At 40.5% G+C, this 12,926-nt stretch overlaps 1 protein-coding gene across 1 annotated transcript in view; it reads right to left on the reverse strand.

The window, feature by feature from the left end:
• Positions 1 to 4,505: 4,505 nt before the first annotated feature.
• The window catches only part of LOC109898058 (transforming growth factor beta receptor type 3), a 132,253-nt gene continuing 123,832 nt past the window's right edge, over positions 4,506 to 12,926 (reverse strand). The window contains exon 17 of the mRNA XM_020492823.2: positions 4,506 to 11,679. Coding sequence (XP_020348412.1) covers positions 11,558 to 11,679 — 122 coding nt within the window. The 3' untranslated portion in view covers positions 4,506 to 11,557. The remainder of the gene's footprint in view (positions 11,680 to 12,926) is intronic.

Raw genomic sequence — 12,926 nt, forward strand, 5'->3', positions numbered from 1 at the left:
CTGGCCTGGTTTAGATCTTATCTGTCGGAAAGATATCAGTTTGTCTCTGTGAATGGTTTGTCCTCTGACAAATCAACTAAATTTCGGTGTTCCTCAAGGTTCCGTTTTAGGACCACTATTGTTTTCACTATATATTTTACCTCTTGGGGATGTTATTCGAAAACATAATGTAAACTTTCACTGCTATGCGGATGACACACAGCTGTACATTTCAATGAAACATGGTGAAGCCCCAAAATTGCCCTCGCTAGAAGCATGTGTTTCAGACATAAGGAAGTGGATGGCTGCAAACTTTCTACTATTAAACTCTGACAAAACAGAGATGCTTGTTCTAGGTCCCAAGAAACAAAGAGATCTTCTGTTGAATCTGACAATTAATCTTAATGGTTGTACAGTCGTCTCAAATAAAACTGTGAAGGACCTCGGCGTTACTCTGGACCCTGATCTCTCTTTTGAAGAACATATCAAGACCATTTCGAGGACAGCTTTTTTCCATCTACGTAACATTGCAAAAATCAGAAACTTTCTGTCCAAAAATGATGCAGAAAAATTAATCCATGCTTTTGTCACTTCTAGGTTAGACTACTGCAATGCTCTATTTTCCGGCTACCCGGATAAAGCACTAAATAAACTTCAGTTAGTGCTAAATACGGCTGCTAGAATCCTGACTAGAACCAAAAAATGTGATCATATTACTCCAGTGCTAGCCTCTCTACACTGGCTTCCTGTCAAAGCAAGGGCTGATTTCAAGGTTTTACTGCTAACCTACAAAGCATTACATGGGCTTGCTCCTACCTATCTCTCTGATTTGGTCCTGCCGTACATACCTACACGTACGCTACGGTCACAAGACGCAGGCCTCCTAATTGTCCCTAGAATTTCTAAGCAAACAGCTGGAGGCAGGGCTTTCTCCTATAGAGCTCCATTTTTATGGAACGGTCTGCCTACCCATGTCAGAGACGCAAACTCGGTCTCAACCTTTAAGTCTTTACTGAAGACTCATCTCTTCAGTGGGTCATATGATTGAGTGTAGTCTGGCCCAGGAGTGGGAAGGTGAACGGAAAGGCTCTGGAGCAACGAACCGCCCTTGCTGTCTCTGCCTGGCCGGTTCCCCTCTTTCCACTGGGATTCTCTGCCTCTAACCCTATTACAGGGGCTGAGTCACTGGCTTGCTGGGGCTCTCTCATGCCGTCCCTGGAGGGGGTGCGTCACCTGAGTGGGTTGATTCACTGTTGTGGTCATCCTGTCTGGGTTGGCGCCCCCCCCCTTGGGTTGTGCCGTGGCGGAGATCTTTGTGGGCTATACTCAGCCTTGTCTCAGGATGGTAAGTTGGTGGTTGAAGATATCCCTCTAGTGGTGTGGGGGCTGTGCTTTGGCAAAGTGGGTGGGGTTATATCCTTCCTGTTTGGCCCTGTCCGGGGGTGTCCTCGGATGGGGCCACAGTGTCTCCTGACCCCTCCTGTCTCAGCCTCCAGTATTTATGCTGCAGTAGTTTATGTGTCGGGGGGCTGGGGTCAGTTTGTTATATCTGGAGTACTTCTCCTGTCCTATTCGGTGTCCTGTGTGAATCTAAGTGTGCGTTCTCTAATTCTCTCCTTCTATCTTTCTTTCTCTCGGAGGACCTGAGCCCTAGGACCATGCCCCAGGACTACCTGACATGATGACTCCTTGCTGTCCCCAGTCCACCTGGCCATGCTGCTGCTCCAGTTTCAACTTCCACCTGACTGTGCTGCTGCTCTAGTTTCAACTGTTCTGCTTTATTATTATTCGACCATGCTGGTCATTTATGAACATTTGAACATCTTGGCCATGTTCTGTTATAATCTCCACCCGGCACAGCCAGAAGAGGACTGGCCACCCCACATAGCCTGGTTCCTCTCTAGGTTTCTTCCTAGGTATTGGCCTTTCTAGGGAGTTTTTCCTAGCCACCGTGCTTCTACACCTGCATTGCTTGCTGTTTGGGGTTTTAGGCTGGGTTTCTGTACAGCACTTTGAGATATCAGCTGATGTACGAAGGGCTATATAAATAAATTGGATTTGATTTGATTTGTGATTGCACACTGTGGTATTTCACCCAGTAGACATAGGAGTTTATCAAAATTGGATTTGTTTTCTAATTCTAATTCTTTGTGCAATCTAAAGACTATTCTCGCATGGAATAGCCTTCATATCTCAGAACAAGAATCGACTGACGAATTTCAGAAGAAAGTTCTTTGTTTCTGGCCATTTTGAGCCTGTAGTCGAACCCACAAATGCTGATGCTCTAGATACTCACCTAGTCTAAAGAAGGCCAGTTTTGATTGCTTCTTTAATCAGAACGACATTTTTCAGCTGTGCTAACATAATAGCAAAAGGGTTTTCTAATGATCAATTAGCCTTTTAAAATGATAAACTTGGATTAGCTTTCCCCCAGCAGTTTCAATTTAGCTATCTAGATAGCTAATGGCATTTATAATCAACTTTATCAATCAGATGGTAACTAACAAATATATAATTTTCCCCCTCGCATCTAAAGCTAGCCAGTTGATAGTCAAGCTAGGATGAATGTCAGAGGCCAGCTAGCTAAAACAATAGTGGTTGTCAATGCAATGTCTGGAGTTCGTCTGAAATGTACCATTATATTTCACATGATAAGCAAACTACTGTCATGCCTTTAAACAAAAACATTGATGAACACAGATGTAAAAAAATATCATTACTTTCAAGTAAATCATTTTGGTTTAATTTGATCTCATCCTCTCTTGCGCATGTGGGTAGATACTTCCTGAGATTTGATTGATGGAACAATCCAGCCAATAGTTAGGCGGCTGTGATTTTGTCAGAGGGAACTGATTGGTCAGGAGTAATAGCTCCTGCCCCCAGGGTGCAAATTATTTAATTTGCTACAAATTTACAAAACTTTTTACAAGTTTACAAATCTCTTGGTAACGTGACAACAGAATATTCATACTCGTAAATGGATTTGTAATAATTCTGAAAATAAATTACACTTGCAAATCTTATTGAACGTATTCAAATGTCCCGTTACACGTTTGCGAACATTGTTAAATATTTTACACATCATGATACAAGCTTGCGATATTAAATTACACATTTGCAACCACGAATCGCAACATGCGACCACAAAATAAAAATGACAAACTCACGTAGTTCTTTCGTCATAATAATCCCATACCTACTTGGCCACGTTCACTAACTAGGACAAAGCACCCCAAAACTGTCTTGACCTACTAAGTAATAATTGGTTACGTCCCTATTCTATGGTAATCCTCTCTCTGGGTTGTTGGTATGATTCAATACTTTCTGATGTACAGAAAGTCTGTCCCACGTCCCAAATGGCACCATATTCCCTATATAGTGAATGGTCCAAAAGTAGTGCACTACTGTATATAAGGAATATGGTGCCATTTGGGATGCAGCCCTGTGTCTGAGTGCTTTAGCTTTGGACTGTACAAACTGGTCTGGTCTGGTTGAATGGTTGTCAAGGAAGAACACATTTTCTCTGTTATAGAAAATAATCATATCAAAAATCAGTGATCTCAACATCTGGTTGTGGATCTGAGGAGGCATATAAATGAAGGGTTGGAGAAGTGTGCAAAACAAATGAGTCATAACTTGGAGAGGGGCCTGTCCCGCTGAGTGAGAAATCACTCCTGGACTGGTTCTGGGCGCCTTCACACACAGGTAACATAAAACAATGCTTGAAGCCAACTGTCGATCACACAAAAAGGACAAACGGCTGAGCACCTTCATTCAGTTGCAATTTAATCTTGGTTTGATATCCTTTTCCTTTGCAAGCAGCGTGTCTTACTAAAAGCCTTTAAAGCCATGGGGAAATGGAAGGTGTAGGGGCTGACACTCAGGCCAGCAGAGTGACATCATACAGGCAGGGCCTCATGCAGGACTTTTTGCCCTCCAGTGGTCAGTAAGTTTTGAGAAGTGTGGCCTGGACTGGTCAACTCAAACATGTTTGGGATGACATCATTATCAGATCTCCTATCCAACTCACCCTGGGCCTCTCTCTCTCTGACAGTATGACATCCCACTATGCGTATACATGACTCCAAGGACCCCTAATCAAAGGGGAGAGAGATCGAGAGAGTGTGTGTGTTTGCGTGTGTGCATTTGCCTGAGTGTGGTCGTACACGTTTAGGCGGTCTCCCCCTGTCCCCTGTGCTAGAAGGCCCATGGTCTGCATCATGTAATGACCTCACCCAAGAGGGGCCTGATGACATCATCAACACGCTGCCAAACCTAACACATCATTACTACAACTCATTAATAAAAGACAAGGCACACAGGAATAGGGATATCTACACTGTTCTGGGTGAGATAATGTCTAAGTAAAGTACAGAATGAAGCATATATGGCTCCGTCCTCACCAACATTCAATAGTCCGAAATGTACTTTCAGCCTGTTGTTATTTTACAAATTTGACGCTTGATAGAAACATAAGAATAATTGATTAATCAGAGGAAGACAAGAAACAGACCGAACAAGTTATGAAGGATTATATGAATTTATTATGTATACAATTGTGGATACAAAATATCATGCATATTTACAGCATGTTTTATTTACAAAAAGCTTTGCAAAACAAAAATCGTATTAAGAAATAGCTTTGAGAAGAAGGGTATTTCGACTAGCATTTGAGAAGGGACTTCTTTGGTTGTGTTATGAAACTACAAAAAAAAGTTTTATTGTCACATACACCAGAAAGGTGCAGTTTTAAAGGGTCAACCATAGTAGTATGGCACCACTGGAGTGGAGCAAATGTTAGCGATAAGTGCCTTGCTCAAGGGCACATCGACATACTCATGTTTTCAAACCAGCAACCTTTCGGTTATTATCCCAATGCTCTAACTGCTAGGCTACCTGCCGCCCTACAGCCAACTGACCAATGGTAGGGAGAAGGCATCTACAGTACATTGACTATCAAATTGTGGAAAAGTTTTAAAGATTTTAGACTTGAACATATACAGGTCCTTCAGAAAGAATGCACACCATTTACTTTTCCCACATTTCGTCGTGTTACAGCCTGAATTTGAAATTGCTTAAATAGATCTTTTTTTGTCATTGGCCTCCACACAATACCCCATAATGTCAAAGTGAATTATGTTTTTAGAATCTTTTACAAATTCATTAAAAATGAAAAGCTGAAATGTCTCGAGTCAATTAGTAGTCAACCCTTTTGTTATCGCAAGCCTAAATTTAAATTTAAGTTTAAATGTGATTACACATAATAAGTTGCATGGACTCACGCTGTGTGCAATAATGTTTCAAATTATATTTTAATGACTACCCCATGTCTGTACCCCACACATACAACTATCTGTAAGTGAATTTCAAACAGATTCAACCACAAAGACCAGGGAAGTTTGCCAATGGCTCACAAAGAAGGGCACCCATTGGGAGAAAAAAAAAGAGATATTGAATATCCTGTTGAACATGGTGGGGATATTAGTTACACTCTGATATATAAACCGCTCAGGGATTTCACCATTGAGGCCAATGGTGGATGTAAAACAGTTAAGAGTATAATGGCTGTGATAGGAGAAAAAGAATGATGGATCAACAACATTGTAGTTACTCCACAATACTAACATAATAGACAGAGTGAAAATAAGGAAGCCTGAACACAATAAAAATATTCCAAAATATGCATCATTTTTGCAACAAGGCACTAAAGTAATACTTGGTCCTGAATACAAAGTGTTATGTTGGGGCAATATCCGATAGAACACATTACTGAGTCCCACTCTCCATATGTTCAACCATATTGGTGGCTGCATCATGTTACGGGTATGCTTGTAATCGTTATGGACTGGGGAGTTTTTCAGGATAGCTAAGAGGCAAAATCCTTGAAGAAAACCTGGTTCAGTCTGTTTTTCACCAGACACTGGGAGGTGAATTCACCCTTCAGCAGGACAATAACCTAAAACACAAGGCCAAATCTACACTGGAGTTGCTTAACAAGAAGACAGTGAATGTTCCTGAGTGGCCGACTTACAGTTTTGACTTAAATCTACTTGAAAAAGTATGGCAAGACCTGAAAATTGTCTAGCAATGATCAACAACCAATCTGACAGAGCTTGAAGAATGTTGAAAAGAATAATGGGCAAATTTTGCACCATCCAGGCGTGGAAAGCTCTTATAGACTTACCCATAAAGGCTCACAGCTGTAATTGCTGCCAAAGGTAATATTTCTGTATTTAATTTTCAATAAATTTGATAACATTTCTAAAAACACGTTTTCACTTTGTCATTATGGGGGTATTGTGTGTAGAATAAAAAATCTATTTAATCCATTTTGAATTCAGGCTGTAACAACAAAATGTGGAATACGTCAAGGGGTATGAAAACTTTCTGAAGGCACTACAGAAAAACATAGAGCCCTTTCAACCATTACAACATATTAAATAGTAGAACACAACGCTCTCTCTTTTTCTCTCACACAAGTACATACATATTCATACACATTCAGCACACACAAACTCACAAAATGAGGTAGATAAACGTTGATAAAAAGGTTCAAACAACTAAAGCAATACAATTTGTTATTATGTACTGTATGAAAGTGGGGCCCCTCTTACAGGTTGGCTGTAACCAGCAAACCTCCCCTGTGCTACTTTCCACAATACTCTATCACTGTAAGATTTACTAACAGTGATTTGCAATCTTAACTTAACAAATAGAATGTCTAATCGAATCCAAATTCATAAAGTGTCATTTCAGATGGAACTTCCTACAGGGAGGTTATTCCTCTTCATAGGTATTTGGACAATAATGGGAATATGAAGGTCCTCAACCTCCTGTACCCCGTTAGACAGGGAGGAGATAAAAGGAAGAGACCGTTTCATGGGTAAACGTCGAGCAGTCGGTAAGAAAAGCCAGTGAACTACAGGAATGTTATCAATGCAAAATGATGAATGTTGAAGCCATTTCAGAGAGAACTCACATACACTATAGCTAAAAGAAAAAGAAAAAAACTCTTCTGGCACAATCACAGAACAAGACATCGACCAAGACCAGAGTTCAGAGAGTATGAACACAGCTAAACCTGTACTACGACAGATGAATATGTGATAGGAACAGACTATACAGAAAATCTGATCTTTTGATTTATGGAAATAAAATGTTCTACTACTTTTCCATTGTGTTTATATAGCACTTTAGTCTTGCTTACTTATATATTATCAATGTCACATTCGTGTTCATATGTAAGATGTGGGTTTCAAATATATTACTTTTGTAATGCTATACAATATCTAATCGTCTCTATGTTTACAAAGAACAAATTCATTAAAAACGGTATCCTTTTAAGGTAGTCAATGGAACCAAATTCAACACGGAGTGAGAACTAATGGGTTTGTTAATGTTCTAAAAATCAAAACATCACATGAAGAAAATTGCTAATATTTATATATATATATATATATATATATATTTTAGAAACAGAAATATATAAAGTAATATACAGTGCCTTCGGAGAGTATTCAGACGCCTTGACCTTTTCTACATTTTGTTACGCTACAGCCTCATTCTAAAATGGATAAAAAAAAAAGATTCCTGATCAATCTACACAAAATACCCCATAATGACAATGCAAAAACAGGTTTTTAGAAATATCACATTTACATAAGTATTCAGACCGTTTACTCAGTATTTAGTTGATACCCCTTTGGCAGCGATTACAGCATTGAGTCTTGGATATGACGTTACAAGATTGGCACACCTGTATTTGGGAGTTTCTCCCACTCTTCTCTGCAGATCCTCTCAAGCTGTCAGGTTGGATGGGGAGCATCGCTGCACAGCTATTTTCAGGTCTATGCAAAGATGTTTGATTGGGTTCAAGTCCGGGCCACTCAAGGACATTCAGAGACTTGTCCCGGAGCCAGTCCTGCGTTGTCTTGGCTGTGTGCTTAGGGTCGTTGTCCTGTTGGAAGGGGAACGTTCGCCTGTCTGAGGTCCTGAGCGATCTGGAGCAGACTTTATACAAGGATCACTCTGTACTTTGCTCCGTTCATCTTTCCCTTGATCCTGACTAGTTTCATAGTCCCTGCCTCTGAAAAACATCCCCACAGCATGATGCTGCAACCACCATGCATCACCGTAGGGATGGTGCCAGGTTTCCTCCAGACATGATGCTTGACATTCAGGCCAAAGAGTTCAATCTTGGTTTCATCAGTCCTCAGAATCTTGTTTCTTTTGGCCTTTTGGCAAATTCCAAGCAGGCTGTCATGTGCCTTTCACTGAGGACTGGCTTCCGTCTGGCCACTCTACCATAAAGGCCTGATTGGTGGAGTGTTTCAGAGATGGTTGTCCTTCTGGAAGGATCCCCCATCTTCACAGAGGAACTCTAGAGCTCTGTCAGAGTGAGCATCGGGTTCTTGGTCACCTCCCTGACCAAGGCCCCTCTCCCCCGATTGCTCAGTTTGGCCTGTCGGACAGATCTAAGAAGAGTCCTGGTGGTTCTAAACTTATTCCATTTAAGAATGATGGACCTTCAATGCTGCAGAAATGTTTTGGTACCCTTCCCCAGATCTGTGCCTCAACACAATCCTGTCTCGGAGCTCTACTCACAATTTCTTCGACCTCATGACTTGTTTTTTGCTCTGTCATGCACGGTCAACTGTGGGACCTTATATAGACAGGTGTGTGCCTTTCCAGATCATGTCCAATCAATTTAATTTACCACAGGTGGACTCCAATCAAGATGTAGAAACATCTGAAGGATGATCAATGGAAACAGGGTGCCCCTGAGCTTCATTTTCGAGTCTCATAGCAAAGGGCCTGAACACGTATTTCTAAAAACATATTTCTGCTTTGTCATAATGGGGTACTGTGTGTAGATTAAGAAGGGAAAAATATATTTAATACACTTTAGAATAAGGTTGTAAAGTAACATATTGTGAAAAAAAGGAAGGGGTCTGAATACTTTTCAAATGCACTGTATGTACATTTATGAAAAATAGAAAGAGCACGACACAAAATAATTCACAGTACTGAAAGAGTCAACAATAGATTGTCTCTAGGTAAATACTTTCAAATATATATAATTGTATCCACAAATATATTTATACTCTGTTTTCTTCTGTGGAGACAGCTACACGTTTACATACAACACAGGCTCAAAGCTTTGCGATAAAACACTTAACACATAAAAGTAGGATCTAACGCAAATTATGTTTACTTTTACATGCCCAACCACAAAGTAAAATTAGTACAAACCATCCCTTTTCTCCTAAAAAAAGATATTTCTATTCAAACCCCCCCAATTACTAAAAGTAAAGGAACACCAGAGAACATTCATGGATTCTATGACGGTGGGACTCTTTTGGCTTTGCATTAGCATGGCACATGACATAAAAAAAAAACATGTTGTATTGTCACATACACCGAATATGTGCAGTGAAATGTGTTGTTTTACAGGGTCAGCCATAGTAGTACAATTATGTGCACAATTATGTACACAATCATGTACATCTAAGTGCTCATACTGGTGCGGCAGGTAACCTAGTGGTTAGAGCGTTGGACTAGTGACCGAAAAGTTGCAAAATCGAACCCCCGAGCTGACAAGGTAAAAATCTGTCGTTCTGCACCTGAACAAGGCAGTTAACCCACTGCTCGTAGGCCGTCATTGAAAATAAGAATCTGTTCTTAACTGACTTGCCTAGTTAAATAAAGGTAAAATCAAATAAATATGTCTATAAACACAGAGAGAAACAATACATGTTGAACATGACACCAGGGCGTAAATAATCAGGATGTGGAATGTTTGTCGGAACAAATACACCATTAAGATTACAAGATGGCGCCAGTATATTGCAACGTTGAACTATTTCATGCCCTGGTGAGTAAAATTGACAATGTATTTACCACATACAGAAAATATACTTGAAAGCTGAGAATCTGAGTATGATTTACTGAACAAAACCAGACAATGACTATTTTGGCTTATATTTTCATTCCACAAACTCAACTATATCAGGTTCTCAATTATTTGCTGTGAAAAATGTAAATGTTGGTATGAAATTGTGTACAACATTATTATGTACAATCAGAATGAAAACAGCTGAAGGCCTAGTGGTGTCGGACCCAGATCGAATGGCACGTTGTTTTTGTGGTTTAAATGTAATGCCCAATTACTGTGCTCCAAATGTAATGCCCAATTACAATACTGTATATATATTTATGATCCAACACTGCAGCATGTAGCATTTTAGTTACCTCACAGTGGATAAAAACATAAAACATTATGGTATATATGGGAATACTGGCCAAACATAGCCACTTTAACAAGTCTTATTTAACAACATAAGGTTTCGAATGCACACAATCTTGCACATTATATTTTGACTTTGTCCTTATAACATTTTAGATTATTTACAATAGTTGCAAAAATATATATATAGCTTTACAATGGCTGTTTTTATATAGTATATGAGAAACCCATACTGCCGAAAGCCAAGCTGTGTAACACCAATCAAACTTGAGACGAAGGACTGCAAAGCAATCATCACTCAATATGACCAAATGCACACCGCTGATACTTTGTCATCGATGTTGTCACAACAGTATGTTTAGACGGATGCGTTGACAAAGTCCTGACCGATTGTCATGACTAGCTGGCTTGCAAACAGGGTTCATCAAGATATCTTTCACATTACTTTTGTCTTTCACATTTCTTGGTATCTATCTATCTATGTATATATCTTGCTTGGTTATTAAGTCCTTTCAGATTCCAAGTGATTAATAGCACATGGCAGGATGCTTTATCTGGCTTTGAGGGGAAAAGAGACAGCCGAGAGGCTCCTTCTCACACTATTCACTCTCTTCACTTCTCACACTTCTCACTCTCTGATTCAACTCGTTGATTTGACTATCTCCTATAACATGTGGATAGGAGGTAGCATCTATTATTTATATAGCATATTGATAGGGGTTAACACTCTGGTTGACAGCCATGTTGTTCCTCTCACTAGTCTTGCTAACACCCACAGATGGTGTGTGCAGACAGGCAGCTTTACGGTCTCCAGTGCTATTGGTGTACACTAGCTTGTTTACAGCTTCAACTAGACGTTTAAGGTCAAAACAAAATTCTCTGTTGTGGTTGCAGAAAAAGCAGCATTTGGATAAGAAAAAAGGTCTGGTATTTCACTAACAGTTGTTTCTTGTCCGTAGCTAGAGTTCTATCGCTCTAGAGATGTGAGGCCTTGTTGCCTTTCTGTGGTATTAGTACTATTTCCCCTTCAGACCAGTCCTTCCAGTACAGTAGCTCTGTCACAAAACCTTAACGACTTGTGTTGAAATAAAATGGTACACATCGAATTTAACCAGCAACATCAGGCTTTCTTACAAAATCCTTTTGTTTGTCTTCTTTTTTAATAAATTCTTCTTCTTTGTTTTCACAAAGCATCCCAAAATAATTCCTTTCATCGAGCGGGGAAACAAATGTTAGCAAACCCAGTTCCCTGTGACCCGTGTGGCCCTTCCTGTGGCCCTGCAGAGGGGTGGGGGGCTCTCCTTCTCCGCTGGCCCCGGACTGGCCCCAAGGCTACGCTGTGCTGCTGCTGGAACAGGGCGTGCTTTGTGTGCTGCCAATACTGTGGGCCGCACTGCTGTTCTCTGAGGCTGGGGGCTGGGGCTTCTGGGCCTGCTGTCGGCCAGCTGTATCACCTGGATATGGAGGGGGAAGGGTTGGGAAGAGAGAGAGGGAGAGGGGTGGGGGACAATGGGGAGGAAGAGCAAAAAAAATAGAGAGAGAAGTAAAAAAAAAAAAAACAGAGAAGATTGTGTGAGGGAGGGAAGGGGGAGAGAGGGAAAGAGAGAGATAAGGGTTGATGCAATACATCACAATTATACACATTTCAGCTATGTTCTTCTGTGCCACTGCCATTTATTCAAGATCTCTTGTTATCTAGAGGCCACAGGCTCAATCTGGTAAGACTGATGTTTAAACAAATCTCCTTAGTTCTCCCAGTGATACTGGTTGTCCCATGTGGTGACCATCACTTCACTGGGAGTTGTTGTTAAGTGAAAGCAACAGTCGCCTAACACACAACGACTCAACTCCTTTAAGTCAGCCAATCAAAGCGGAGTGTCTCAAATGGAAAGAACTGAATTGAGGTATCTCAATCCAGCTCTCCCCTCTGTTATCTGTAAGCAATTAGCAGAGCTTTAGCAGATGTAGCAGAATAAACATGAGACAGAGGCCTTCTGCCTGGATCTCAAACCACTGTCTTGTTTATTGTTCTGTGTTTAAATGAGCATTCCCGCTTGTAGATTCCTGGGCTACAGAACTGGAGACAGAAAGTTAGGAGGCAAATAAAAATGCTTCCATTTGTTTGGAAAGCTTGTCTGACTGGAAACTGAAGGCATCTGAAAAAAGCCCTGTGTTTGTTTTACATATCTGGCACACTGTGCTTCTGGTATTAAAATGCACTCCGTCCGTTGTTTGTTTGCAAGCTGAGCTGTCTTCCTTCCTGCATAGCTTAGTGAGGACCATAGAGGATTTGTCCTGGTGAGAAATGGTACACTATAAAGCAGTAGCCACCGAACTTTTCTGAGTCAAGATCACTTTGAGTCAAAAAGCAAGCCGAGATCTAGCACTCAGATCTGTCTTAAACATGACTTATAAAATATAAGCCTATGAAACATTAACCAATTAACCAATTAACAATTCTGTAGCAATGAGGTTTGTGCACTAAGCTATAGGCCCAATACATTATCACTGCATATTAGCTACGCTTGAATTGCCCAGCCTGTTGTTCTTCTCAGACCAATTTTAAATTAAATATATGATTACACTAGTAATAGATCATGTGTTGTGTTACTTGTGAGGCACTGCTGAGTGAGCATAATCATTTGCTTAAAATGTGTTTACTGGACTGATGGCCTGCATCTGATGGTCAGTCAGAGAGAAG

The sequence above is a fragment of the Oncorhynchus kisutch genome, linkage group LG10 (genome assembly GCF_002021735.2).
Source record: "Oncorhynchus kisutch isolate 150728-3 linkage group LG10, Okis_V2, whole genome shotgun sequence".
In the NCBI taxonomy this organism is placed as follows: Eukaryota; Metazoa; Chordata; class Actinopteri; order Salmoniformes; family Salmonidae; genus Oncorhynchus; species Oncorhynchus kisutch.